The sequence below is a fragment of the Lissotriton helveticus genome, chromosome 12, assembly GCF_964261635.1.
Source record: "Lissotriton helveticus chromosome 12, aLisHel1.1, whole genome shotgun sequence".
NCBI classification, from domain to species: Eukaryota; Metazoa; Chordata; class Amphibia; order Caudata; family Salamandridae; genus Lissotriton; species Lissotriton helveticus.
The window spans coordinates 14,879,503-14,906,788 of record NC_136073.1 but is presented as its reverse complement, the minus strand read 5'-3'; the positions used below and the strand labels follow the sequence as shown (position 1 = coordinate 14,906,788).

The 27,286-nt window shown below is 48.7% G+C and overlaps 1 protein-coding gene across 1 annotated transcript in view; it reads left to right on the top strand.

The window, feature by feature from the left end:
* Nucleotides 1–27,286, top strand: part of CELF5 (CUGBP Elav-like family member 5) — a 428,249-nt gene that overhangs the window by 268,787 nt on the left and 132,176 nt on the right. The window contains exons 4-5 of the mRNA XM_078669977.1: nucleotides 25,498–25,626; nucleotides 27,188–27,267. Of these exons, the coding sequence (XP_078526103.1) occupies nucleotides 25,498–25,626; nucleotides 27,188–27,267 (209 nt within the window). The remainder of the gene's footprint in view (nucleotides 1–25,497; nucleotides 25,627–27,187; nucleotides 27,268–27,286) is intronic.

The following is a 27,286-nucleotide window of genomic DNA, read 5'->3' as shown; positions in this document are numbered from 1 at the left end:
TCAGAAGTTGCACGGAAAGCAATTTGCTGGCTTCCCAAGATGGCCGGTCCCACGTCTTCTCATCGCCTCCACGGGTCTCAGCTTTGTTGTGGCTGTGGATCGGGCTATTGGATGTCTGGAAGTCCGTGTCTTGTCAGGCTCTGTGTTCAAGCTCCGGCGGGAGCAACGACAAAGCAAACCGTTGAGCGCTTGATGGTGCCTGCTTGCACAGGGTGGTCACTCCTTGACCACAGGGGAGATTCTTCAGTCTTCTACGTCGAGTAGGATGTCGAAGGGTCCAGAGTTTTGTATCAGAGTTTCAGTCAGGATTATCTAAAGTCTAAGGACACAGCTCCTACCTATATACCAAATCTAGGGGCTGGATTACCTGCTAGGTCCCTCCTATGGGTGGGACCCAGGAAGGGGGTGGTTACACCCCTTTCCCTTTGTCCAGTTTCGCGCCAGAGCTGGGGCTGGAGTGCCCCAGCACCGGTTTGAACTGGACTATGCATGGGACACCTTGTGTGCCCTAGGCAGTGTCTCATTTCATTCAGCCCTCCCTGCCCCAATCCACTATCTCCTGTCTGGGGTGGTGCTAGCACCTCCCTGTGACAGGAAACCTATTGTCCAAGCCTCCCTTGCTGGAAGGACTACCAGCAGCAGGAGGTCAGACTTGTGTCTGTGGCAGCAGCATCCATTTTGTGATGCTGAGGCTCTGGTTAATTTTAACTGGGATTAATAGAAGTAACATGTCTTCTCCCTCTAGAAGGGTGGAATGCTACCCCCGTCGCCAGAACTGGCGAGGGGGTAGTATTCCAAAGCGTATGACACCTTACACGACATGTTTTGATAAAGCCAAACCGAAGTTAGCAATAACCGCGAGGATTATAATGCACTTTAGAGTATATGGTATGACAATATCCTAGAACAGCTATAAGGACATGGTTCCGAAAGCTGCAGAAGGGCTCAGCTCATGCCAGAGCACCATCTCACATAAAACCAAGCACTCTGCCTTCAGGATTGTTAAGGCCTGCCATAGGAGTGACTTATAGGTGCATATGTGTCCAGATATAAGGTTAGACATAGGAATACTATATCTAAGCAAGGGGTGATTACACGACCTTGCCCCAGCTGAGTGATCAGCCAGTTGTGTCAGTTTGGATGGCCAGCCAGGGGTGGCAAAAGGTATGCTGCAGCCCCTGGTATGCCTTGGGTGCACCTATGCCCTGAGTACCTATATACACTGTACAGGGACTCATAAGAGTGACCCAAATCCCAATTGGTGATGTACCTAGGGTACATGGATTCCATTTTACAGAGAGAGCAGTAGGCCTGGGGCCCTGATTAGCAGGGTCCCAGGCCAACTAAGTCGAAAACCAGCTAAACACAAGGCAAAAAATCTGGGGTAACCATAGTCAGGTATCCACCTTCCTACAGAGGACCATTTAACCCCTTCGACGCTCATGACGAGCTGGGCTCGTCATGAGGTAGCCTCCTCGCACGCTCATGACGAGCCCAGCTCGTCATGAATAATGGGTTTTTGAAAATCCCAGCGCAGGAAGGGAAAATGTGCCGCGAGGATGTGGTTAACAAACCCAAGAGGTTTTTTGAGCAAAAACAATATAATGCAATTAATCACTAAAATCAATTAAAACGGACCAGTCAGTCAATTGTCTTTGAAGTTGCTGTCTGGTACTCCGTAAATAGGAATATATATATGTAAGGTGATCAACTGGAATAAAGTAATCATATATGCTATAAAGTCATGAACCCACATAGGTTTTGGAAAAGCTAGAGGTTATGAGCCTTATAAAGGTGTGTATATGAGGTCAGGGAAAGGGAATAAAATGCAGAAAACTGAGCCCCTTGAACTTCCTGTTGGACATGCACCATTGCAGTTTAGCATCTCTTCCCTCCATGCCACCCCGCCTCTCCATTCCTTCTACGCTTACACCTCCGGGGCCTCATTTATGAAAAGTGACGCATCGCTGCGTGAAAACAGCGATGCGTCACTTTTCACTGCGCTCTCCCTGCGACATGATTGATGCGTCATATTTATAATATGACGCATCATGTCGCAAGGAGTTACAGATACGTCAGTATTTCTGATGTATCTGTAGGCGCAAAAGTGACGCATTGCTGGAGTGTATCCAATCTGTATTACCCCTGTGCACTCCAGATTCTTCTATTTTGACAGAAACGATTTTTTCAGAAACATTAAGGGTTGCGCAGGCATCTGTCACACGTCGTCAATCCGTGCCTTTTAAACTGTGAAACTGGAGTGAGCAACTGGTACTCACAAGATGCGCGCAGAGTATTGCATGGAACAATGGGTTCCTATACTGTTTTATCAAGTTAGAATCCAAACATGTTTATGAAATTCCAAAGTTTAGTTTATTGTCTTTTCAAGTTCATGATTTAACTGATTTCATCTCAGCAAAACATTCAATTTTCGATCTTCACACAAAACTCAATGCATTTCGGGTCATGAAAACAAAGGACCCTTCCTCAGGGGTCTGCAAGGAAACATACGGGACCAAATTAGTGACCAGTCCAATACAGCATGATATACATTATCTATTAACATATTCTGACGTGCATAAACCACAATAGCGAAAAAGAAATAAAACCAGGCGTTTTAATCGAAAAAGGCTTTCCTCCTTATAGTCTCACTAAAGAAAACAAGAAAAACGATAACCTATGTAAACACAAAGGTAAAACCTCATGTGCGCGATTTAAAACAAAGTAGACACCACCGAATGTAACGGTTCATACAAACGTGGCGGGTAATCATAAGAATATGCGAAAACAAACGAAAAATTGCACTTACTAGGAGATCGAAAACACACGCGTCTATCGCGACGCTTCAACAAACGGGCACTGACCCTTCAGGTGAGTTATTAACCAAACGTCAATGGAGAGTAGTGACGCCCGGTCACATGATCTGAGTACATAGGCTTCAACATGACGAAGTCTACTGTTTGGTAACCTATTCACGTGATACTCAATAACGTGATGTGAGTGAATGCGCTTCAACATGGCGGGGCCGCCAACAGTTTTCTACATACTAGTGCGCTAACAGTGAGATGAAAATAAAAAATACAATAATGTGATGGCTGAAGCGTGAAATAGATCAATGTTCACCAAAAACGTGGGAAGACATTGTATATAACATGCGAAATTGAACGGTACACAGACATAATATCGACTCCAAAATATCGTTTGGACATAATATCGACTCCAAAATATTGTTTGGAGAAAATATCGACTGGACAGAATATCGACAGCCAAAATATCGTTTTTAAGGTAAGTGAAGTAATATCGTTTTTAAGGTAAGTGAAGTAATATCGTTTTTATTTTTAGGGTTCAGGGTCAGTTTTGGGTTTTTGGGTAAAGGGGTATTTTTAAGGTTCAGGGTCAGTTTTGGGTTTTTGGGTGAAGGGGTATTTTTAGGGTTCAGGGTCAGTTTTCAGTTTTTGGGTAAAGGGGTAGTTTTAGGGTTCAGGGTCCGTTTTCAGTTTTTGGGTAAAGGGGTATTTTTAGGGTTCAGGGTCAGTTTTCAGTTTTTGGGTAAAGGGGTATTTTTAGGGTTCAGGGTCAGTTTTCAGTTTTTGGGTAAAGGGGTATTTTTAGGGTTCAGGGTCAGTTTTCAGTTTTTGGGTATTATTTTATTATATTTTATTACTATATATATATGTTTAATAAATATGAAATAAAAAAATATTTATTTAACTTTCATTAATTATTTAATTATTATAAGTTAATTTAAGTAATTTTAAGTATATTTTAGTAATTAATTATTAATATTAATTTAATTTAACACTGTTTTTAGTAAATACGATATTTTTTACAACTATATTTTTGTAAACGATATTTTGTACTCGATATTTTTGTACTTACCTGTTTGTACATACAAACTCGATATTTTTGCTGTAGATATTTTTTCCTCGATATTTTGGGTAGTCGATATTTTGGTAGTCGATATTCTTTCAGTGATCCAAATTGAACATGACATGAAGTCGTACCGCATATGAGATATCAAAATTAACAGTAAGTGGAAATCTTCATTAACCACTAAGTTTACTTTCAAAATGAACATTCACAAGGGGAGGGGAAAAAAGGAAGCATTCCTGTTGCCAATGTCTTTAGAGATCTGGAGATCATTATAAAAAACACGTATACTCAATCCTGTCATTCATTCCAGACGGCTGGAGAGAATTCAATTTCTTTATCCAAAAGAATTCAGCTTGTAGTCTCTGTTTTTGGGGATCGATGTCTCCGCACTGTTTAATCACCTGCAGAATCGTGCATCTTAGTTGAGCAATTTGGTGACGAGCCTCAATCCAGTGATTAGCCACGGTAGATTTTTTGTTGGAAAGTCTAATGTTACTTTTGTGCTCTGTGATGCGTACTTTCAATTTTCGTTCTGTCTAGCCCACATATACTTTCCCGCAAGGGCATTTAATCGCATAGATGATATTCTTAGTGTCACATGTTGCCGAATGTTGTAGGTCGATTTTATAACCTTTCAAAGGATGGGTAAACTGGTTCCCTACAATTATATTGCTACAATGCACACAGTTCAAACATCTGGTCATGCCTTTGTGAGTCCTTCGTTCTTTTTCAGGACAATTTAGAATCTCTTTCAAATTACGTGACCTTTGATGAGCAAACATGATCTTGTCACTGAAAAGATCTTTTAAATCTGGTTCTCCAGAGATGAGTGACCAATGTTTATTCAAGATGCGTTTTATGCGAGTGACTTCTGTTGAATATTTGAGAACACATACCGTTTTGTTTTCAGGTTTCGAAATCGTAGGTTCAAGAAGCATCTCTCTGGGTTTAATTCTCATTTTTTCAAGGGACTCTTTCAAAATGGTTTCAGGATACCCTCTTTTCAAATATTTTTGAGTCTGGATCTTTAATGATGTAGACAACTCATGTTTGTCAGAAGTAATCCGTTTCAACCTGTAGAATTGCGAAGTAGGAAGATGCTTCTTGAGCACTTCTGGAAGATTTCCACTTACTGTTAATTTTGATATCTCATATGCGGTACGACTTCATGTCATGTTCAATTTCGCATGTTATATACAATGTCTTCCCACGTTTTTGGTGAACATTGATCTATTTCACGCTTCAGCCATCACATTATTGTATTTTTTATTTTCATCTCACTGTTAGCGCACTAGTATGTAGGAAACTGTTGGCGGCCCCGCCATGTTGAAGCGCATTCACTCACATCACGTGATTGAGTATCACGTGAATAGGTTCCCAAACAGTAGACTTCGTCATGTTGAAGCCTATGTACTCAGATCATGTGACCGGGCTTCACTACTCTCCATTGACGTTTGGTTAATAACTCACCTGAAGGGTCAGTGCCCGTTTGTTGAAGCGTCGCGATAGACGCGTGTGTTTTCGATCTCCTAGTAAGTGCAATTTTTCGTTTGTTTTCGCATATTCTTATGATTACCCGCCACGTTTGTATGAACCGTTACATTCGGTGGTGTCTACTTTGTTTTAAATCGCGCACATGAGGTTTTACCTTTGTGTTTACATAGGTTATCGTTTTTCTTGTTTTCTTTAGTGAGACTATAAGGAGGAAAGCCTTTTTCGATTAAAACGCCTGGTTTTATTTCTTTTTCGCTATTGTGGTTTATGCACGTCAGAATATGTTAATAGATAATGTATATCATGCTGTATTGGACTGGTCACTAATTTGGTCCCGTATGTTTCCTTGCAGACCCCTGAGGAAGGGTCCTTTGTTTTCATGACCCGAAATGCATTGGGTTTTGTGTGAAGATCGAAAATTGAATGTTTTGCTGAGATGAAATCAGTTAAATCATGAACTTGAAAAGACAATAAACTAAACTTTGGAATTTCATAAACATGTTTGGATTCTAACTTGATAAAACAGTATAGGAACCCATTGTTCCATGCAATACTCTGCGCGCATCTTGTGAGTACCAGTTTCTCACTCCAGTTTCACACGCATTGCTGCAGTGTGTCACAAAAGTGACGCAACTCCAGCAATGCGTCCTTTCACATGGGGCAAGCCCCATGTTAAAGGGCCTGCGTCAGTCTTACGCCTGCTGAGAGGCAGGCGCAAGATTTTGACGCAACAGCGTCCTAAAAGTGACGCAGTGAAATCTCATAGATTTCACTGCGTCACTATTACGAGGCTTTTTGCGGGTGAACGCCCCCTCTGCATACATTATACCTGACGGAGGTATAATGTAGCGCAGGGGTTTACAAAGTGACGCATCTGCTTAGATGCGTCACTTTGTAAATAGTGCGCATCAGGAGGCATGTTTTACGCCGCCGATGCGTCACAAAAAGTGTCGCATCGGAAGCGCAAAACTCACGCAAGGCCTCATAAATGAGGCCCCCTGTTTTTAGGTCTCACCTAACCTACCAGACAGCTTTCAACTGCCGCCACAAAACATCTCTTTAGACCACACTAACTGCTGCCAGTGGGCCTGGAGCCCGCCCAGAGCGTCCCTTCGGTTGCCTTTACTGTCAGGCAGGCTCACGTGCCTGCTTCTCAGTCTCTTGCTGTGTTTGGCCCTCTCATGGTGCATTGACTCGTGTCCATCCTTTTAAGTGTTCTACTTGTATTGTTCCTCTTCTCACATTCAGGGAACGGGTTTTTTCTTTTTATTTCAGCACTCTGAGTGCATGTGTTTTCCAGCCTCTGCGCTGCTCGCCAATGCCTGCCAAGCTCATCCATTGCTTTCTCCACCCACCTTTCTTGTTAATATTTTTGTGGCCGCCCTGGGGGAGCTCAAGCGCCTTCATTGTTGTGTCACCCCGATGCTTCCCATCCACCTGGTCCCCCCACCCACTGCTCCCTTGCTCTGTAAGGCCCCCCTCCCAGTGGTCCTTTCCAAATGTGTTTTATTTTTGGAGGGCCCATCAGCTGTCATTTGCTGGGACGTTGCTCTGCGGTACAAAAAGAGCCTTTGTGCAAATATTTTTTTGTTGTATTAACCACAAAAATTGGCAACCGCTATCTTGGATCAGTAAATATAACAAATGGTGGCTAGAGAATAGCACACTTTTTTTTTTTTTTTACACACGGCCCTCTTCCCTTCACACTCAGTCCTCTTATCTCCAGCTCTCTTCCTTTCACGCTTGCCTGCCTCTATTCCCTCAGCCCTTCTCCCTTCACATCTGCCTCTTCGCCCCTTTCCTTCTCCACTGACACCTGTCTCCTCTTTCCTCCAGCCGCCCCCTCCAGGTCTGCCTCTTGCCCCTCCACACCTGTCACACTCCACTCCATCCCGTTCCCCACCTGCCCGTCTCTCTTCCCTCAGCACTCTCCCCTCACACCGTTGTGTTCTCTTCAAATCCATTCCTACGTGTTTATATCTACACCAATGTCCCCCATGTTCCTGCCCCCTCCCCATCCCCGGTCCCTCATTCTCTCCTGTCGTTCTTACATCTCCCTCCCCGCACCTCTCTTTCCCTTTACTGTTTCCTCTCTTTCTCCTTGCCCTGTCCTGCACACTCTCTCTCTTTCCTCGCACCTTCTCTTCCCCCTGCACTCTCTCTCTGTCTTTCCTCGCACCTTCTCTTGCCCCCTCTCTCTTTCCTCGCACCTTCTCTTGCCCCCTCTCTCTCTTTCCTCGCACCTTCTCTTCCACCTGCACTCTCTCTCTGTCTTTCCTCGCACCTTCTCTTGCCCCCTCTCTCTCTTTCCTCGCACCTTCTCTTGCCCCTTCTCTCTTTCCTCGCACCTTCTCTTGCCCCTGCCCCCTCTCTCTTTCCTCGCACCTTCTCTTGCCCCTGTCCTCTCTCTCTTTCCTCGGACCTTCTCTTACCCCTGCCCCCTCTCTCTCTTTCCTCGCACCTTCTCTTCCCCCTGCCCTCTCTCTCTCTTTCCTCGCACCTTCTCTTCCCCCTGCCCTCTCTCTCTCTTTCCTCGCACCTTCTCTTGCCCCTGTCCCCTCTCTCTTTCCTCGCACCTTCTCTTGCCCCTGCCCGCCTCTCCCCTCCCTCCGTCTCTCAGGATAGCCTGGGTGCCTCTGAACGCTGAAGGATCTCTCCCTTCCAGGACATTTCTCGTCCAACCTCAGCGCTCCGCCTGTAAAAGCCACAGCAGCCCGAGGGCTGGCACCGCAGTGCCCCCTCCCCCAAAGCACACCCCCTTCCAGCTGCTGGCCATCTGACCTAATTCCCCGCTCTTGCCACGGGAGGCTGTCACACTGGCGTATGAGCTCCCGATGGCTGGCCCTGGAGTGGGCCTCAGCGCCATCAGGCGGCGTGCCTGGGAGAAGGCGTTGCCATGGCGACGCAACTCAACATCCAAGGATGCTGCACAGTTTCATGCTACCCGGACATCAGGAAATTAGCAGGCGGAGGGTGAAAGGGGCGGTAGGGGCACGAGCAGAGGGGGATGCCTGGGCACGCGCACAGGGGGGACGTGGATTAGGAGGGGGTGAGTAGCTAGAACATGGAGGAAGAGCGTGTGAGAGACATAAGAGCAGGGGAGGGGTGGCGAGAGATATACGAAGAAGAGGTGCCCGGCACGTGTAAGGGGGGTTCCTGACGACCAGAAAGTTTTTTTAATCATTATAAATTTGTCATATATATTTATATTTTTGTTTGTACAGTCTGTGCTTGCTGTGTTTGATATTGTGCTCCTTTTGCCTGCGTTGTTTTGATTCTATTGCTGCTACTTTTATTTTGTTCCATTCCTGTAACAGTTCTCTCATGTAACGTAACTGGTTCTATTGTACAGCGCTCTGACACCTTCGGGTAAAGTCCGCGCTCTATAAAAATGCATTAAATAAAATAAATAAAAGGGGCCTTAGGAGGAGGAGGGGTCATGGAGGGGACGAGAGTGCAGGAAGGGAGGCTGCCTGTCTCTCAGAGAGGCACTGGGGCGTAGGATGGAGAGGGTGTGCACCAAGAGCGGGTGGAACCTATGGAGACAGGTGCTGCCTAGCTAGCAGGGGGGGCGGAGGTGGGTCAGCAGGGCTCACAGGAAGAGATGCAAAAGAAGGGCTGCCCGAGTGTCAGTGGAAGAGAGACTGATAGAAGATTGCCCAGCAAGGGGAGGTCGTGAGACTTACAGGGAGTGGGGTGCCCCACTGTCAGAAGCTGTGATCCACAGCAAGGGGGGGGTCACAGGAAGACCTGCGGCAAGTTTCACCAGAGAAAGAGGGGGCAGAGGACGAGGAGTGGTGCCTCAGAGAGGGAGTGAGGCCTGGAGGAAGTAAGACTGCCTCTCTGTTTGAGAAACACTTGGTTTCTGGGGTCCATATTCATCAGGGTGTCCCCGGAAAGCAGTCTGCTACCAGGATATTGCCGGGGAATGTGGTATAGTAATAGCCATTCCCCATTCCATAGGGAACATTTGAAATGTCTATCATTCCCTGCAGTATTGGTCGGTCATTCATTGGACTACATTACAGCATTCTAATTCCTGCTTATCTTGGAATCAGTTCAGAAAAGGGGGTGGTGATGAACAGAGTGTCTGAATTAAGCAGACCACTCTTACCCAGTCCAAAGATCAGGGCTTGATCCATCACCGTTATTTAGCTCACTGCCCCATCCCAGCTCAGAACCTGGCTATATGCAAATTAGTCTGTCCCTGGCCCAGTGCATCATGGGAACAGGGCAGACCAAACTACCAAGCCAATTCTTCACCAGAAAGGAGACAAGCTACCGGGGACCGGTTTCTGGCATTTCAGCCTCGTCGGCCCGGCTTGCTTGAATCCTGATGGAGCAGTGAGCAAGGGACTCATGTCTGAGTATACCCTGCCACACCTATAGTGGCCAAAAACGATTCAGAAAAGGGGGTGGTGATGAACAGAGTGTCTGAATTAAGCAGACCACTCTTACCCAGTCCAAAGATCGGGGCTTGATCCATCACCGTTATTTAGCTCACTGCCCCATCCCAGCTCAGAACCTGGCTATATGCAAATTAGTCTGTCCCTGGCTCAGTGCATCATGGGAACAGGGCAGACCAAACTACCAAGCCAATTCTTCACCAGAAAGGAGACAAGCTACCGGGGACCGGTTTCTGGCATTTCAGCCTCGTCGGCCCGGCTTGCTTGAATCCTGATGGAGCAGTGAGCAAGGGACTCATGTCTGAGTATACACTGCCACACCTATAGTGGCCAAAAACGATTCAGAAAAGGGGGTGGTGATGAACAGAGTGTCTGAATTAAGCAGACCACTCTTACCCAGTCCAAAGATCAGGGCTTGATCCATCACCGTTATTTAGCTCACTGCCCCATCCCAGCTCAGAACCTGGCTATATGCAAATTAGTCTGTCCCTGGCCCAGTGCATCATGGGAACAGGGCAGACCAAACTACCAAGCCAATTCTTCACCAGAAAGGAGACAAGCTACCGGGGACCGGTTTCTGGCATTTCAGCCTCGTCAGCCCGGCTTGCTTGAATCCTGATGGAGCAGTGAGCAAGGGACTCATGTCTGAGTATACCCTGCCACACCTATAGTGGCCAAAAACGATTCAGAAAAGGGGGTGGTGATGAACAGAGTGTCTGAATTAAGCAGACCACTCTTACCCAGTCCAAAGATCAGGGCTTGATCCATCACCGTTATTTAGCTCACTGCCCCATCCCAGCTCAGAACCTGGCTATATGCAAATTAGTCTGTCCCTGGCCCAGTGCATCATGGGAACAGGGCAGACCAAACTACCAAGCCAATTCTTTACCAGAAAGGAGACAAGCTACCGGGGACCGGTTTCTGGCATTTCAGCCTCGTCGGTCCGGCTTGCTTGAATCCTGATGGAGCAGTGAGCAAGGGACTCATGTCTGAGTATACCCTGCCACACCTATAGTGGCCAAAAACGATTCAGAAAAGGGGGTGGTGATGAACAGAGTGTCTGAATTAAGCAGACCACTCTTACCCAGTCCAAAGATCAGGGCTTGATCCATCACCGTTATTTAGCTCACTGCCCCATCCCAGCTCAGAACCTGGCTATATGCAAATTAGTCTGTCCCTGGCCCAGTGCATCATGGGAACAGGGCAGACCAAACTACCAAGCCAATTCTTCACCAGAAAGGAGACAAGCTACCGGGGACCGGTTTCTGGCATTTCAGCCTCGTCGGCCCGGCTTGCTTGAATCCTGATGGAGCAGTGAGCAAGGGAATCAGTGCCTCGAGTATTACAAATTACTGATAAGTAATGCAAGCATTACCTCTTCATCCTCCAGCCGTGGACAATTTAAGGATTACGGGGGGCCTCAGGCTAAATATAACTTAGGGCCCCCTGCTCGGAATGTATCATCCATTCTCAGCTCAGTCACGCCCTTGGTAACTATGGCCGCATGAGTGACAGCCCTCTTCGTAGGCTGGCCCGCATGTGAGCCCAACCATGGACAGTCCCTCTCTGGCTGGCCAGCAACAGAGAAACAGACCAAGCATTTGCAATGCAATAGGACTAGCATTTACGCAAGACCTATTGCATCGGAAACGGGAGTGCGGGGGCAAGACGGCACGAACAGGAGTGGGTGGACGGGGAGGGCAAAGAAGTCATGGACTGCGGTAGGGGCCGGGGAGGGATGAAAATAGAGTAAAGGGGCCCTAGCCATGAAAGGATACTATTGACGACATGGCCGTCATGAGTAGGGACTAACAAGCCTAAAACCAATCGGAAGACAGACTTTAGGACCTAAGCCAATGAAAAAGATGGGCGGAGAGTGGGCAGAGCTTCCACAAAGCTACCACGCTATGCTGTATATTGCATGCCTCGCAAAGCGAGCAGCGCATGCGCTGTAATTCTAGGCTCGACCTAAAAACGAGCCCCTGGCGGTGCAGTAGAGTGGTCACTCATCTTTTGTCCATATGGAGGGTGTTTTATTTTGCTTTTGTTTACTATGCTCCCATACCTGCACAGCGAGGAACATGGATTCTTCGTCAGGTGGCATTCTGCTGTGATTGTACCAGCCCAGCAGCTCCACATGGCCATGGCCAATGGAACCTTAGAGGCAGCGTATAATGCCGCTCTGCGCCGCACACTGACACCTAACTTCCCCTGTGGTCCTTTCTTGGTGCAAGTGGTCTCCAGCTGCACTGTTACAGAAAAGCAGAGAGACCAGTGTTCCAACCAGGCCTCGTATCCACAATGTGTGGTGCAGCTAGTTTGTGAACTGTGCTTTTGTTCATTGCGCTGCCTGAGCTGCGTTGATTGGGATTGGAATTCAGCGACTGCAGCCCGTGCAGGTAAGATCAGTGGGGTGGGTGGGAGAGTAGGGGGATTTCGGCAAACGATGACGAGGGAAAATGAAACAAATAATTAATTTTTCCTCGTTATCGTCCGTCAAAACCCCCCACCCGGCCCCACCGCTCTTACCTGCACTGGCTGCAGCTGGTATTCATAGTCACGTAGCAGCAGGCTATTATGGCAACAGTCTGGCAGCAGCTCTAAAAGGACGATGCAGTCACAGAGGTACCACACAATGCCAGTCTTTACTGCACAGTAAGTGGCACATGCTGCATAAAGGCAAAGGCCTGTGGAGTTGGGCTCAGGCGAATGCACTTTAAAAAGGTTAAAGCACTTGCTGAATCTACCCAGAATCTAACACGTATTTGTCTCTATCCCCCAGACCTGGCCGGACAGCCTAGGCTGGCCAAAAAAAAAGCCTGACACACATTCGCGTATCGGGAGACTATCTTTCATACCCCAATATTCCTTTGTCAAAGGCCCATCGCGGCCGAAATGCATTGGGATGATGGAAATGTGAATCATATTGTTTGTTGGAAAAAGCAATTGTTGATTAACGAAGGAATTGAATTCATGTTGTGAAGCAACAATATATGAATACCAGCAACTTAACTCTTTGAGCATCGTATTTATTGAAATTATCTCCAGTGTTATTAATCTCATTTGAGGTCTCTGCACCAGTGCCCTGGGGACATACCCCAATAGATATGGGGATGCAGCCAGTATAAAAAAAAAGAAACACAAACAAACAGGCTTTTTTAAAACTCATAACAGTCCGGTACTGTCCCGAAAGCTTAAGGATGGGGCCCCTTTGCCAGAGCACACTTCGCCCGTGCCTTGAAATATCTCTGTGCTTGCTGGGGGTATCCCCTAGTGATGTACTGGGACTTGAGCCAGGACCAAGAATTGTGGTTTGAGGTCTAAGAAGCCATCACATTGTTATGTGTTACGTTATCTGTGTTTTTATAGCTCGTTAATCACCAGCGAGGGTATTCAGGTGCTCTGTAGCAGGTGTGCGAGGCCAGCCCTAGGGGCTTACTCGAAAAGCTAGGTCTTCAGCTTCTTACGAAAATGAAGAAGACGAGAGGAAGAGGTTCTGATGTGTTGTGGGAGGTCGTTCTAGGCATTAGGGGCCAGGTATGAGGAGGCGCGGCCACCTGCTCTTCTTTTGTGAATGTGTGAGGTGTGTGCTAGAGAGTGATAGCAGAACAAAGGTGTCTGGACATTTGGTGGAAGTGAATGCGACTGATCAGGTAGGGAGGGTCAGTGTTGTGGAGAGCTTTGCCAATGTCAGTGAGGAGTGTAAAGCGTACACACATATATCTGGAGCCAGTGGAGTTCCCTAAAGTGTGGTGTGATGTTGACTTGACATGAGAGGTTGAGGACTAGCCTGGCTGCTGTGTTTTAGACCGTTTGCAGTCTTTGTGTTGCAGTCTTTGTGTGAACTGGTTGGTAATCCCTGCGCACAGTGTTTTTCCATAGTCTAGTCTCAGGTGATGAGGGCTATGGGTGATGGTTTTCCTGGTGTTGACTGGTAGCCACTTGAAGATTTTCTTCAGCATTCTTAGTGTGTTGAAGCAGGGCGAGACCACTGTGTGTGCAAGGGAGGGGATATACTTGGTGATATTTCAGCCTTGCCTGAGTGTGCCAGCGAGAGGCTGTACCTGGTGATACTCCAGACCCTCGCCTCAGTGTGCCAGGGAGAGGCTGTACCTGGTGATTCTCCAGCCCATCCCTAAGTGAGTCAGGGAGAGGCTGTACTTGGTGATACTCCAGCCCTCGCCTGAGTGAGACAGGGAGAGGCTGTACCTGGTGATACTCCAGACCCTCGCCTGAGTGTGCTAGGGAGGGGCTGCACCTGGTGATTCTCTAGCTCTCGCTTGCCATGAATGGGCTGTACCTGGTGATACTCCAGCCCTCGCCTGCCAGGGAGGGGCTGTACTTGGTGATTCTCCAGCTATCGCTTGCCAGGAATGGGCTGTACTTGGTCATACTCCAGCCCTCGCCTGACAGGGAGGGGCTGTACCTGGTGATACTCCAGCCCTCCACTGCCAGGAAGGCGCTGTATGCAGTGACACTCCAGCACCCACCTGAATGTGCCAGGGTGGGCTGGACCTGGTGACCCCGCAGCTCTCACCTGAGTGTGCCAGGGAGGGTGGGTACCTGGTGATACTCCAGACCCTCGCCTGAGTGTGCCAGGGAGAAGCTGTTCCTGGTGATTCTCCAGCCCATCCCTGAGTGAGTCAGGGAGAGGATATACTTGGTGATACTCCAGCTCTCGCCTGAGTGTGCCAGGGAGGGGCTGTACCTGGTGATACTCCTGCCCATGCCTGAGTGTGCCAGGGAGAGGCTGTACCTGGTGATACTCCAGCCCATGTCTGAGTGTGCCAGGGAGGGGCTGCACCTGGTGATTCTCCAGCCCATGCCTGAGTGAGCCAGGGAGAGGCTGTACCTGGTAAACTCCAGCCCATGTCTGAGTGTGCCAGGGAGGGGCTGCACCTGGTGATTATCCAGCCCATGCCTGAGTGTGTCAGGGAGAGGCTGTACCTGGTGATTCTCCAGCCCATCCCTAAGAGAGTCAGGGAGAGGCTGTACTTGGTGATACTCCAGCCCTCGTCTGAGTGAGCCAGGGAGAGGCTGTACCTGGTGATACTCCAGACCCTCGCCTGAGTGTGCTAGGGAGGGGCTGCACCTGGTGATTCTCTAGCTCTCGCTTGCCATGAATGGGCTGTACCTGGTGATACTTCAGCCCTCGTCTGCCAGGGAGGGGCTGTACTTGGTGATTCTTCAGCTCTCGCTTGCCAGGAATGGGCTGTACTTGGTCATACTCCAGCCCTCGCCTGACAGGGAGGGGCTGTACCTGGTGATACTCCAGCCTTCCACTGCCAGGAAGGCGCTGTATGCAGTGACACTCCAGCACCCACCTGAATGTGCCAGGGTGGGCTGTACCTGGTGACCCCGCAGCTCTCGCCTGATTGTGCCAGGGAGGGTAGGTACCTGGTGATACTCCAGACCCTCGCCTGAGTGTGCCAGGGAGAGGCTGTACCTGGTGATTCTCCAGCCCATCCCTGAGTGAGTCAGGGAGAGGATATACTTGGTGATACTCCAGCTCTCGCCTGAGTGTGCCAGGGAGGGGCTGTACCTGGTGATACTCCAGCCCATGCCTGAGTGTGCCAGGGAGAGGCTGTACCTGGTGATACTCCAGCCCATGTCTGAGTGTGCCAGGGAGGGGCTGCACCTGGTTATTCTCCAGCCCATGCCTGAGTGAACCAGGGAGAGGCTGTACCTGGTGATACTCCAGCCCATGCCTGAGTGTGCCAGGGAGCGGCTGCACCTTGTGATTCTCTAGCCCTCGCTTGCCAGGAATGGGCTGTACCTGGTCATACTCCAGCCCTCGCCTGCCAGGGAGGGGCTGCACATGGTGATACTCCAGCCCATGCCTGAGTGTGCCAGGGAGGGGCTGCACCTGGCGATACTCCAGCCCATGCTTGAGTGTGCCAGGGAGGGGCTGCAAATGGTGATACTCCAGCCCTCGCCTGCCAGGGAGGGGCTGTACTTGGTGATTCTCCAGCTCTCGCTTGCCAGGAATGGGCTGTACCTGGTCAGACTCAAGCCCTCGCCTGACAGGGAGGGGCTGTATCTGGTGATACCCCAGCCCTCCGCTGCCAGGAATCAATCAATCAATCAATCAGAGTACTTGTAAAGCGCGCTACTTACCTGTGAGGGTCTCAAGGCGCTGAGGGGAGGGGGTGCCGCTACTGCTCGAAGAGCCAGGTCTTGAGGAGTCTCCTGAAGGCGAGTAGTTCTTGGGTCTGTCTTAGGTGGGTAGGGACGGTGTTCCAGGTCTTGGCGGCGGGGTAGGTGAAGGATCTGCCGCCGGAGATTTTTCGTTGGATGCGGGGAACAGGGGCGAGGCTGGCGGAGCGGAGCTGGCGGGTGGGTGTGTAGAAGCTGAGTCTGCTGTTCAGGTAGGCTGGTCCAGTGTTGTGGAGTGCTTTGTGTGCGTGGGTGAGGAACTTGAAGGTGATCCTCTTGTCGACGGGGAGCCAGTGTAGGTCTCTCACATTGACGATCAGTCGGGCGGAGGCATTTTGGATGTGTTGTAGTCGATGAAGGTGTTTGGCTGGGATTCCTGCGAAGAGTGCGTTGCCGTAGTCCAGTCTGCTGCTGATTAGGGCCTGTGTCACCGTTCTTCTTGTTTCGGTTGGGATCCACTTGTAAATCCTGCGGAGCATGCGGAGGGTGTTGTAGCAGGAGGAGGAGACGGCGTTGACCTGTTTAGACATGGAGAGGGAGGAGTCGAGGAGGAATCCTAGGTTGCGTGCATGGTCGATGGGTGTCGGTGCTGTTCCCAGTGTGGTCGACCACCTGGAGTCGTCCCAGGCTGAGGGGGTTGGTCCGAGGATGAGTACCTCCGTCTTGTCCGAGTTCAGCTTCAGACGGCTGTTCCTCATCCAGTCAGCTGCGGCCTTTATTCCCTCGTGGAGGTTGGTTTTGGCGGTGTGTGGGTCCTTGGTGAGGGAGAGGATGAGCTGGGTGTCGTCAGCGTAGGAGATTGTATTGAGGTCGTGTTGGCGGGCCACTTGTGCGAGGGGGGCCATGTACACGTTTAACAGCGTCGGGCTGAGGGATGAGCCCTGGGGGATGCCGCATATGATGTCAGTGGCCTCGGATCAGAAGGGCGGGAGGCGGACGCTCTGGGTTCTGCCGGAAAGGAAGAACGTGGTCCAGTCAAGGGCCTTCTCTTGGATTCCGGCTTCTAGGAGGCGTGTATTTAGAGTGTGATGGCAGACTGCGTCGAAAGCGGCTGACAGGTCCAGGAGGATGAGGGCTGATGTTTCGCCGTTGTCTAGTTGGCGCCTGATGTCGTCTGTGGCGGCGATGAGGGCTGTCTTGGTCCTGTGGTTTCGTCTGAACCCAGACTGGGACGAGCCGAAGATGTTGTTGTCTTCCAGGTGGCGGGCCAGTTGCATGTTAACGATTTTCTCGATGACCTTCGCCGGGAACAGGAGCACGGAGATGGGCCGGACGTTCTTGAGGTCCTTGGGGTCCGCCTTGGGCTTCTTGAGGAGGGCGTTGATTTTGGCGTGTTTCCAGCTTTCCAGGAATGTCGCTGTTTCGAAAGAGATGTTGATGACCTTCCGTAGTTGGGGTGCGATGGCAGCGTCTGCTTTGTTGAATATGTGGTGTGGGCATGGGTCTGACGGAGATCCTGAGTGGATGGAGTTCATGACCTTGCGTGTCTCGTCATCGTTGACGTTGGACCAGGAGGTCAGGCGGTTTGCACTGGTGGTGTTCACAGGGGAGGTGGGGTCTGGCATAGTCGGGGCAGTCATGGTGTTGAAGCGGTCATGGATGTCAGCGATCTTGCGGTGGAAGAAGATGGCCAGTGAGTTGCACAGTTCTTGTGAGGGCGGTATGTCTTTGGCGTCGGCGTTGGGGTTGTTTAGTTCCTTTACGATGCTGAAAAGCTCTTTGCTGTCGTGTGCATTGTTATCCAGGCGGTCTTTGAAGGAGGATCTCTTGGCTGATCTGATGAGGTGGTGATGTCTGCAGGTGGCGTCCTTGTGGGCTGCGTGGTTGTCCGGAGTGCGTTCGTGGAGCCATATCTTCTCCAGTTTCCAGCATGCGCGTTTGGAGGTCTGCAGCTTGTCGGTGAACCAGGTGGCTCTCTTTCTGGCGTGGTTGTTGGAGGGTTTCTTGAGTGGGGCGAGAGTGTTGGCGCAGTCGTTGATCCACTGTCTGAGGTTGCGAGCTGCGGTGTCTGGGTTAGTGGGGTCGGTGGGTGGGTTTTGGGCGAGGGTGGTGATCATCTGGTCTTCGGTGACTTTGCGCCAGCAGCTGCGAGGTAGCTGTTGCGTGCGGTGGTGTGTGGTTGTTTCATTGAAGGTGAAATGGATGCAGCGGTGGTCGGTCCAGTGGAATTCGGTGGTGTGTTTGAAGGTGACGTGGGTGCCTGTGGAGAAGACGGGGTCCAGCGTGTGGCCAGCGGCGTGGGTGGGTGCGGTGACGAGTTGTCTGAGGCCGAGGTTGTCGATCAGGGTGGCGGAGTTGGCATTGTTGTTGTTCTCAAGGTGGAAATTCAGATCTCCGAGGAGGATGTAGTCCGTGGAGGCGAGTGCGTGGGTGCTGGCGAGGTCGGCGATGGAGTCGCTGAATTGAGCTCGGGGTCCGGGGGGTCTGTCGATGAGTGTTTCTCTGAGGCTGGTGTTGGGGTTGGTGTGGATCCGGAAGTGCAGGTATTCGGCGGTGTTGAGGGTGTCGTCTGCGTGGGTGGCGACCTTAAGGGTGGACTTGTGGACGATGGCTATTCCTCCTCAGATTCCGTTGGCGCGATCCCTGCGGGTGATCTTGTAGCCGTCCGGGATGGCTATGGCGATGTCGGGCGCCGAGGAGTCGTTCCACCAGGTCTCGGTCAGAAAGGCCCGCCTGGGGCGGAGGTGTTGAGCAGATCCCAGAGCTGGACAGCGTGTTTGCGTGCGGAGCAGGTGTTGAGGAGTATGCAGCGGAGGTGGTTGGGTCCAGTCCTTGGAGGTTTTGTGGCTCTGTCGCAGGTGAAGCTGCAGGTGTGGCAGGAGAAAGGTCCGTGAATCCGTTTCGGGGCGGCTTGGAAGCAGGTGTGGTTTCGGCTGGCGTTGAGTGAGTAGAGGGTGCTGGCGTCTTAGCAGAGTCTGGTGTCGTGGCGTTCGCGGGGTCCAGGGGTTCTGGCGCTGGGCACGGTCCAGGTGCAGACGGGCGCAGACGGGCTTGCACCGCTGCGCGGCGTCCATAAGAGGGGGCTAGGGAGGGAGGAGCAGCGGGGAGGTGGGTGGCCAATGGGAGCAGGGGGGGCGCGACGCAGGGACGCAGTGGCGGGAAGGAGCGCGAAAACAGGCAGGCCACAGGGAGCAGGTACGAGGCAGCTGGCGGCCATGTGGTGGCATGGGAAGCGAAATGCCTGCAAGAAGGCGCTGTATGCAGTGACACTCCAGCACCCACCTGAATGTGCCAGGGTGGGCAGTACCTGGTGACCCCGCAGCCCTCGCATGAGTGTGCCAGGGAGGGTGGGTACCTGGTGATGCTCCAGACCCTCGCCTGAGTGTGCCAGGGAGGGTGGGTACCTGGTGATACTACAGCCCTGACCTGTGCATGCCAGGGATGGACTGCAGGCACTAGGCCCATCAGCCCTGGCCTGAGTGTGCCAGGGAGGGGCTGTATGTGCCAAGCCCTCACCTGAGTGTGCCAGGGAGGGTGGGTACCTGGTGATACTTCAGCCCTGGCCTGTGCGTGCCAGGGAGGGTCTATATGTGCCGAGCCCTGGCCTGGGTGTGCCAGGGAGGGGCTGCACCTGGTGACCTCGCTGCCCTCACGTCAGTGTTCCAGGGATGGAGGGAGGGGCTGTATGTGCCGAGCCCTCGCCTGTGTGTGCCAGGGAAGGTGGGTACCTGGTGATCCTTCAGCTCTGGCCTGTGCTTGCCAGGGATGCACTGCATGCACTGAGCCCTCGCCTGTGTGCGGTTGGAAGGGGCTGCACATGCGTACCCTCAGTCCTCGCCTGAGTGTGCCAGAAGGAGACGTGCCCTTGTTTCCAGGCTGTTCACAGATGCCAGTAAGGCTCTCGCTTGTAGACCTGTTGCCTTTCAGGTCACTGCACTCTCAAGCACGAGGCAGGCCGACACACGTCTCATGATTCCGCCTTGATTTGGAGCGAACAGTTTCGCATCCTGTCACTTGCAATAAGGGACAACTCCCGCCCACTCACCACGAGCCTTGTCACGACATGTGCCGTGCCTTAAAGGGGCCGGGGAGCCTGGGCACCGCGTCATTGCCTGCCTGGTTCTTGGTGTGGGGTCTTGTCAAGTGCATCTGTGCACACAGCTGAGAGGTGTCTGTATCCAGAGGCCGAGCTCTGCCTCATGGCTGTACAATGGCAGAGACCTCTCTGAAAGTAAAAACTGCTGTAACAGAGCCCTACCTGTGTCTCTGTAATGAGACAGGGCCCTGGATAATGACAGAGTAGGAACAGTGCACACACCGGTATGCCTATGCAACACAAAGCTATGTCCTAGGGGTGGGGTCCCCAGGGCCATCTTTGGCTCCAGAAGGGGTGCCGCATGGCCCCTCTCCTTTCTTGATGTTGAGACAGCCCCGAGATGATAGCAGACCCCTGGGCCGAGAACGGCCTGGGAGAGGGGCCGCACGGCCCCCGTCTCATCTTTTGAAAAGAGGTTGGCCCCAGGGGTGTGGTGGTCCCTAGGGCCCGGGGGTCCTTGAGGCCCCCAACACAAATTGATTATGCCCCGGGGAGGTGGTAGTCCCGGGGCACGGGTGGGTGGGTCCAAACGACCCCCCCAAATAGTTGGTGACATGTGGCCCCAGAGCGGTGGCTGTGGTGCAGGGTATTTCTACCCTTACCCCTTTTCTTTTTTTAAATGTTTTTTTCTGGGACTCGTTAAAGTCAAGTCTAAAGATGGCTGCCAACAATTCCTGGTTTGAAGTGTTGGCAGCGAATTAGATCTCAGCATGAGATCTGAAGCGGTCGCGGATCCTCCGCGTCCCTATATATACAAATTTGCATTTTATTTAATATTTCAAAAACTACTGAATGGATTTACACCAATTTACAAAAAGGTAGCTTTCTGGACCAACAGCTACTTTTCTGCCAAATGTGATGTAATTCTGTTCTGCAGTTCCGGCTGTAGCCGTGTCTAAAGTTTCCCATGGAAATTAACATGGGGGGAAAGACGTTTTGGGACCCCCCTTTTCTTGGCCCCCGCTTGACGGATCACCCTGACACTTTCAAAACAGCAGATGAATTAAGCGTGGAACTAGTATTGAAAAATTTGTGAGGATTCGCGAAATGACCGCAAAGTTATTGGCAAATGAAAATACGCTCTTCATTTGGAAGTTAACTATAACTACCCACTGGTGACCATCAGTAGATTTTTTATATATTTTTTTCCAACAAGAATTCCCCACACGAGGGAAAACAACGGAGTTGCGATTTAAAACAGGAACCAATTAATCCACTTGTGAGGTGTTTCTTTCAGTGGTTTATTAATCCATGGGGTCAAAAAACAAAAGAACCAACGCGTTTCGACAGCGTCCGCTGCCTTGATCACGGTCAGTTGTGCAAATGCGCTCACATTATTTTAACATTTTGTGAAAAACCGGTGCACGCCCCTAAATTGGGCGTATTTCAAGATTACATCATCGTGGTTTCACACAACAGGCCTTCTGGTACATGTGGTTGACACTTAGCCCGTTGCTCCAATTTTTAAACATTTTTATACATTCGGTCATATGTTGGCTCCCTGTATTCTAGAGCCTGTCCTTTGCATTTAGCAATTTACATTTGTATTATGGACACAAGACCAAATCAGTAACAAAACCAAAATCAACAAACAAACAACAATGTCGCCCTCTAGTGGGCTTTCAAGTTTTCCTGAAGTCAGAGCCTTATCCTCGCAATTTAAACAGAGGGAATTTGGGACCTATGGTTAAACTTCAAACATTTTTCAGGAATTTGTGCGTGTTATTTCACAATTATGCTCCGTATGATTTGGACCTCGCTATGATAAGTAGTGTTAATAAGGAGAGCAGCCGAGTCTTCAATTCATGCAACCAGCAAACAGGAAAATGCCCTCTAGTGGGCTTGTGAATAATCACGTTAAGCAATATTCATAGTCTATGTGAGCATTCATGGTCCAAAGTGAGGGTTACTTAAAGTGCAGAAATTATAAATTATAAGGAAAATGTTAAAATAATGTGAGCGCATTTGCACAACTGACCGTGATCAAGGCAGCGGACGCTGTCGAAACGCGTTGGTTCTTTTGTTTTTTGACCCCATGGATTAATAAACCACTGAAAGAAACACCTCGCAAGTGGATTAATTGGTTCCTGTTTTAAATCGCAACTCCGTTGTTTTCCCTCGTGTGGGGAATTCTTGTTGAAATAATTAGCAGTTGGGCTCAACTGCAGGGGTGACGCGACCACCATAGCAGCGCCTTCAAGGGAAGAAGGGAGCCTCTTGGCAGGATATATATATATATATATATATATATATATATATATATATATATATATATATATATATATATATATATATATATATATAGATATAGATATATAGATAGATATATAGATATATAGATAGATAGATAGATAGATAGATAGATAGATAGATAGATAGATAGATAGATAGATAGATAGATAGATAGATAGATAGATAGATAGATAGATATTTCACACAGTAGTAGTCACCACTGCGTAGTTGTGGTGCACTTTTCATTGAAAAGTCAGTTTTTGATTTGCCTTTAACTTTTGACCCCTTTGCGTGAGTCTGCACTTTGGCAGTTGCTTGGTCTACTTAGCTAAGGTCCACCATGCTGAAATGAATGCAGATCTATACCTGTGGGGAAAAAGGTAAGTGGGGCAAAGGTTAAAAAGACAATGTATTTTCCCTTTTTAGCTCCAATAGGGAATATTGCTTGTGCCTGTATCCAAAACCGCTGAAAGCAATTACACAAAACTTGGCAAGAAAACAGAACTTTAGTCAGAAAGCATGCTTTTGTTGGCTTGATGTAAATCTGTACATTTGTTTTTGAGATGTAAGTCTTTAAATAAGTTGGCTAGCAGACTTTAAAGATGTTACTTTTGTGTCTCTTGGCCGTTGTAATTGCATAAGGTCAATCAGAGAATATCAGCAAATCATTTTTTTTTATACATAATAGGGGAATCAGATTGGATGAGGGGGGCTCCCCCGCCCCCCAATATCCCTATCAGATCCAAGGACTCTAACTGGCTGGCCATAAAAAAAACATCTCTTGTGACTGCCATTTCAGAGTATGGTGGGTCCTGCTATTTATTTTAGCAGATTAAGGACCAATAGACGTACTTTATCTTAGTCCTGGCTATTTTTTGCCAGTACTTGAAAATCTTTTTTACTTATTTCATGACATTTAAATGCATGCCAAAATATAAATAGATACACTTGTTAATCATAACAGATGAATACATAAAATGAAAACAAATATTTGTGTAAACCAGTACAATAAATCCCATGAATCAAATTTCTATGAACAAGTACAATAAATCACATTAATCAAAAGTGCAACAGTCACATTACACCTAAACTTTGTCAAAACCATATCTTATAGGAACTCTCTTTTAGCATCTATTTAGCTGACTTTTTTTTTAGAGTTTCTTGAACCATGGGGCTAAGCTCAAGGTCTTTCTGGGATATACTTTTTAGTTCATTATCCCTAACATGTCTAAGGGCTACATTTTATGCATAGCCTTCATGTGGTCCTGAAAAGTGCTGACACGTTTCAAATCCCTGTATGATCAAGAGATTATCTTCAGGGCAAATTGACTTGGTGTCTTCTGAACCATTATTTGTTGTTGTGTCTCAAAAAGTTTTCTTCTGGTGGTAGTATTTACAATTTTGTGTGGTCATTTGTGCTTGGGGAACTCCATCTTACTCATTGTTTGGTTCGATCCCTCTACTGCCTGCGGCATATTTTTACTGCCTTAGTACTGATGACCATTTTTTCACTTGATGCAGCGTAATCAATGGCGTGGAAGTGTAGCTATTTTCCGCTGTCTTTATCGCCAGCTGATTCGAAAGTTTAGTTGAATAAGGCAGTGGCATGAACTTGGCTCTGTCCTCTCGGCTTGGCTTCCGGAGGACTTCTACACTATGCGCCATTCATTGCGCTGCAACAAGTCATTTCTACACCTTGTAATTCTCATTGTTTATGTAACGTAGACTAACACGTATGATTTTTTTGTATAATGTGTGTGTGATGTAAAGTGCTGTGACACCTTACATTGGTATGAGTAGTGCTGTAAAACAACTGAAATGTATGTGAGAGAGGGCTATGGAGAGATGAGGGGCACTGCTGTAGGGTGGCAGTTAGGAAATCCATGAAGAAGGAGGTCAGTGGTGGGGGTGACAAAGATTGTCATACCAGGCGCCACCAGCGCTAAAGCCGGCCCCGCTATCTCTCAGTAGTGACCGATCACTCACTGTCTGCATCTCTGAACATTTTTGCGCCCTGTCTGTGTCTCTGGACAGGTCCCTGCCTGTGGGCCAATTTATATTTCGGCGGACGAGTTTCTCTGTGCTGGATATCCTGTCTGCCGAAAAATACATTCCATTATATCCTATGGGATTTATATTTCGGCGGATTGGTTTCTCCGTGCTGGATATCCCATCTGCCGAAATATAAATTCCATTATATCCTATGGGATTTATATTTCGGCAGACAGGTTTCTCCGTGCTGGATGTCCCTTCTGCCGAACTATACATTCCATTATATCCTATGGGATTTATATTTCGGCGGACGAGATATCTGTCACCGTTGTGATAGAGTAACCCGTCCACTGAATATAAATCAGGCCCTGTGTCTTTGAGCAGTAACAGAGCTCACAGGTCGCTCTTGTCTTTGAAGTCATCAGTGCTTGAAACAATGAAGAGCTCATATGTGTAACTGCTAATATACATTTGACTCCCTCCGCCCCATAGTTCCCCCATTATGGAACTACTTGTAATATATTTGTCACATGATGCCCATACACTTGCGCTCTTTTAGACAAACACATTTCATCCCTTTCTGTTTGAATCATTTGTGTTGCACTATTTCCTCCATGATTTCTTCTCTTCCTCAGGGCAGAAGCCTGGTTCCTTTCTACAGTACCCTCCCCCCTTTCCTCCTCTCTCCACCCCCTACTCTTCCCTCCAACTGTCTTTGTTTGCCTTTTCTTGGAGAGTACACCTCTAACCTTTCTCCTTATAACCAACACATACTCCTGCTTGCCTCCCCCTTCCTGGGCATCATATCTCCATTTCGTAAAACTAAAAGGCACCTTCAAGTGTTTATTTTTTCTTCCCCTTTTTTACCCCCGTTTCCCTACCCCTTTTCATTACCTGTTCCACTTTTGCTTCTGTCTTGCTACCTGTGCTCCTCCTGTGTTAGGGCTACAGTATATATAGAAAACAGACTACAACACCTCTTTCCTGTTTCCCCATTTTTTTCCACATAATAAATAGTCTGAAATTCCAGCATTTTAAGAATCTTTGGAAGTTTTGTTTATTTTGCTGACTTGGAATTTGATACCAAGTCTTCGTGTTTTTTTCATGTTTTTTTTCTAATTTTTGACCATTCTCATTATCAGAATTTATAACAAAACATTTTCGACATTTCGGATTTTCATACCTTGTATTCTCATGACTGGTTTTTCGATTAAACCACATATCAGAGCGCGCCACAGCCAGAATACTGTCGAATATTGCCCTGATCCGAGATTTACAGAAGATTGATGGTTCTATGTTTAACTGTAGGAGACAGGAAGTTGTTTGTGGGCATGCTCAGTAAGCATCAGTCCGAGGATGACGTGCTGCACCTCTTTGAGCCTTTTGGGGTGATTGACGAATGTACAGTTCTGCGCGGACCGGATGGAAGCAGTAAAGGTGTGAGTTTCATCTCTATTTCTCACCTGTCTGTAGCTTAAACCTCCCCGGGCTGCACTCTGGAGGGGCGTCCAGCGGGGTCAACGTGAAGCGTGTGCGCCCCACCTGGACCACATAGATGGCCCAGCGGGCAGTGTGACTAGCGGTGGATTGTTCTGTGTTGCCAGTCTAGACCTCATTGTCCTAGAAAGTCAGCTGAGGAGGGTGGGAGATGTTTTCCAGAAGGATTCGAGTCGGTAGGGACACCTTTGTCACCTGCTTGTGTGATTGGCTGTCCTTGTTGCTCCTCCCAGACCTTTAGAGTGCAGATTTTTCTTAAAAAAGTACTGCCGCCCCTTAACAGTCTGTATTGATAGATAATGATTTGTAGACCTGAAACACCATATTTTATTTTATAAACTAAACACTTTCTGAGTGGTTCACTTGTATGTTTCTTGGAAACAGGAAGCTGGAAGTGCATCTGCTCGGCGCCATCTTTATTAGACCCATATTCACTCTGGGTAATCTTCCAAGCCGCACTCTCTCTCCCTTGATTTACCCTCCATATGAGGTTTTGCCAGGAAGGGCCTCTAGGGGGCAGCAGCGATTGAGGCTCTGGGGATCCACTCTGTACAGAAAGTGACTGCTGCCACCTATTGCTCTTTATGGCCAAACCTGCCACATGCTTCAGGGCTGCACCTGGCATTACCCACAATGCACGAGTGAGCCATACAAAATGGCGCCGGTCAGATGCTCTTCCTACTTCCTGGTTATGAGAATCAAAGAAAGTAAAGGGAACACATGAAAAAATCCATTGAAGTATATAAATATAGTGGTTCGAATTCATTAAGGTTTGGCTTTCAGTAGAGACAATATCCTGGTGAGTCTTAGGGGTGACAGAAGGCAGTTTTCCAACCGAGAGCCTTCTGGAAACCCTGGCACTTCCAAGCTGTTAAAGGCCACTTTGTGCACATGAGACATCTGGGACAGTGTTGTGTACTTGTGTGTAGTTGCATCACTTAAGTGCAAGTGGGAATGCCACCTACGCCTCGCTCCCCTTGTCATTTTCCTCCTGGGACTACCCTAAAATCATCAGCCCATGTCCAAGAAATTGGAAGCTGTTGCAAGATTCCCATACTTCATGGTTCCCGGGACACCTACTCAGCTTTGAAATATATCTTCTTTTTTCATTAAAAAGGAAAAAACTCTATTTAAGTGCCAAACTGAGCAGTCATGGGGAAGTAAGGCATACACACACACGCATAGATGTTTCCTTTGCACAAGGTGAGGTCTATAAATGTTGAGGCGCCCTTAGCTTGAGGACAAGTCCATCTCATCTGCATCTTGTCAAGTGGAGCGTTGCTCTGTTGGTGGAAAGTGGTGTGTAGGTTACTCATCTGTCTGTCTGAATTAGACTAAATTGCCTGTGCTTGCAGACGCTTGCCCGAGAGAGCACTTCTCCCTGTTGTCTGTCTACCATTTTGTAAGTCTGTTGCTTGGTTTCCTTGCTGGTTATTGTAGTCTCACTACAATCTTTCTTTTTTTCTCTTCTCTTTGTCTCCTATTTGTTTCTTTTGTCCAGGCTGTGCCTTTGTAAAGTTTTCTTCTCACACGGAGGCCCAAGCAGCTATCCAGGCTCTACACGGCAGCCAAACGATGCCAGTGAGTATCTCGCCATGCT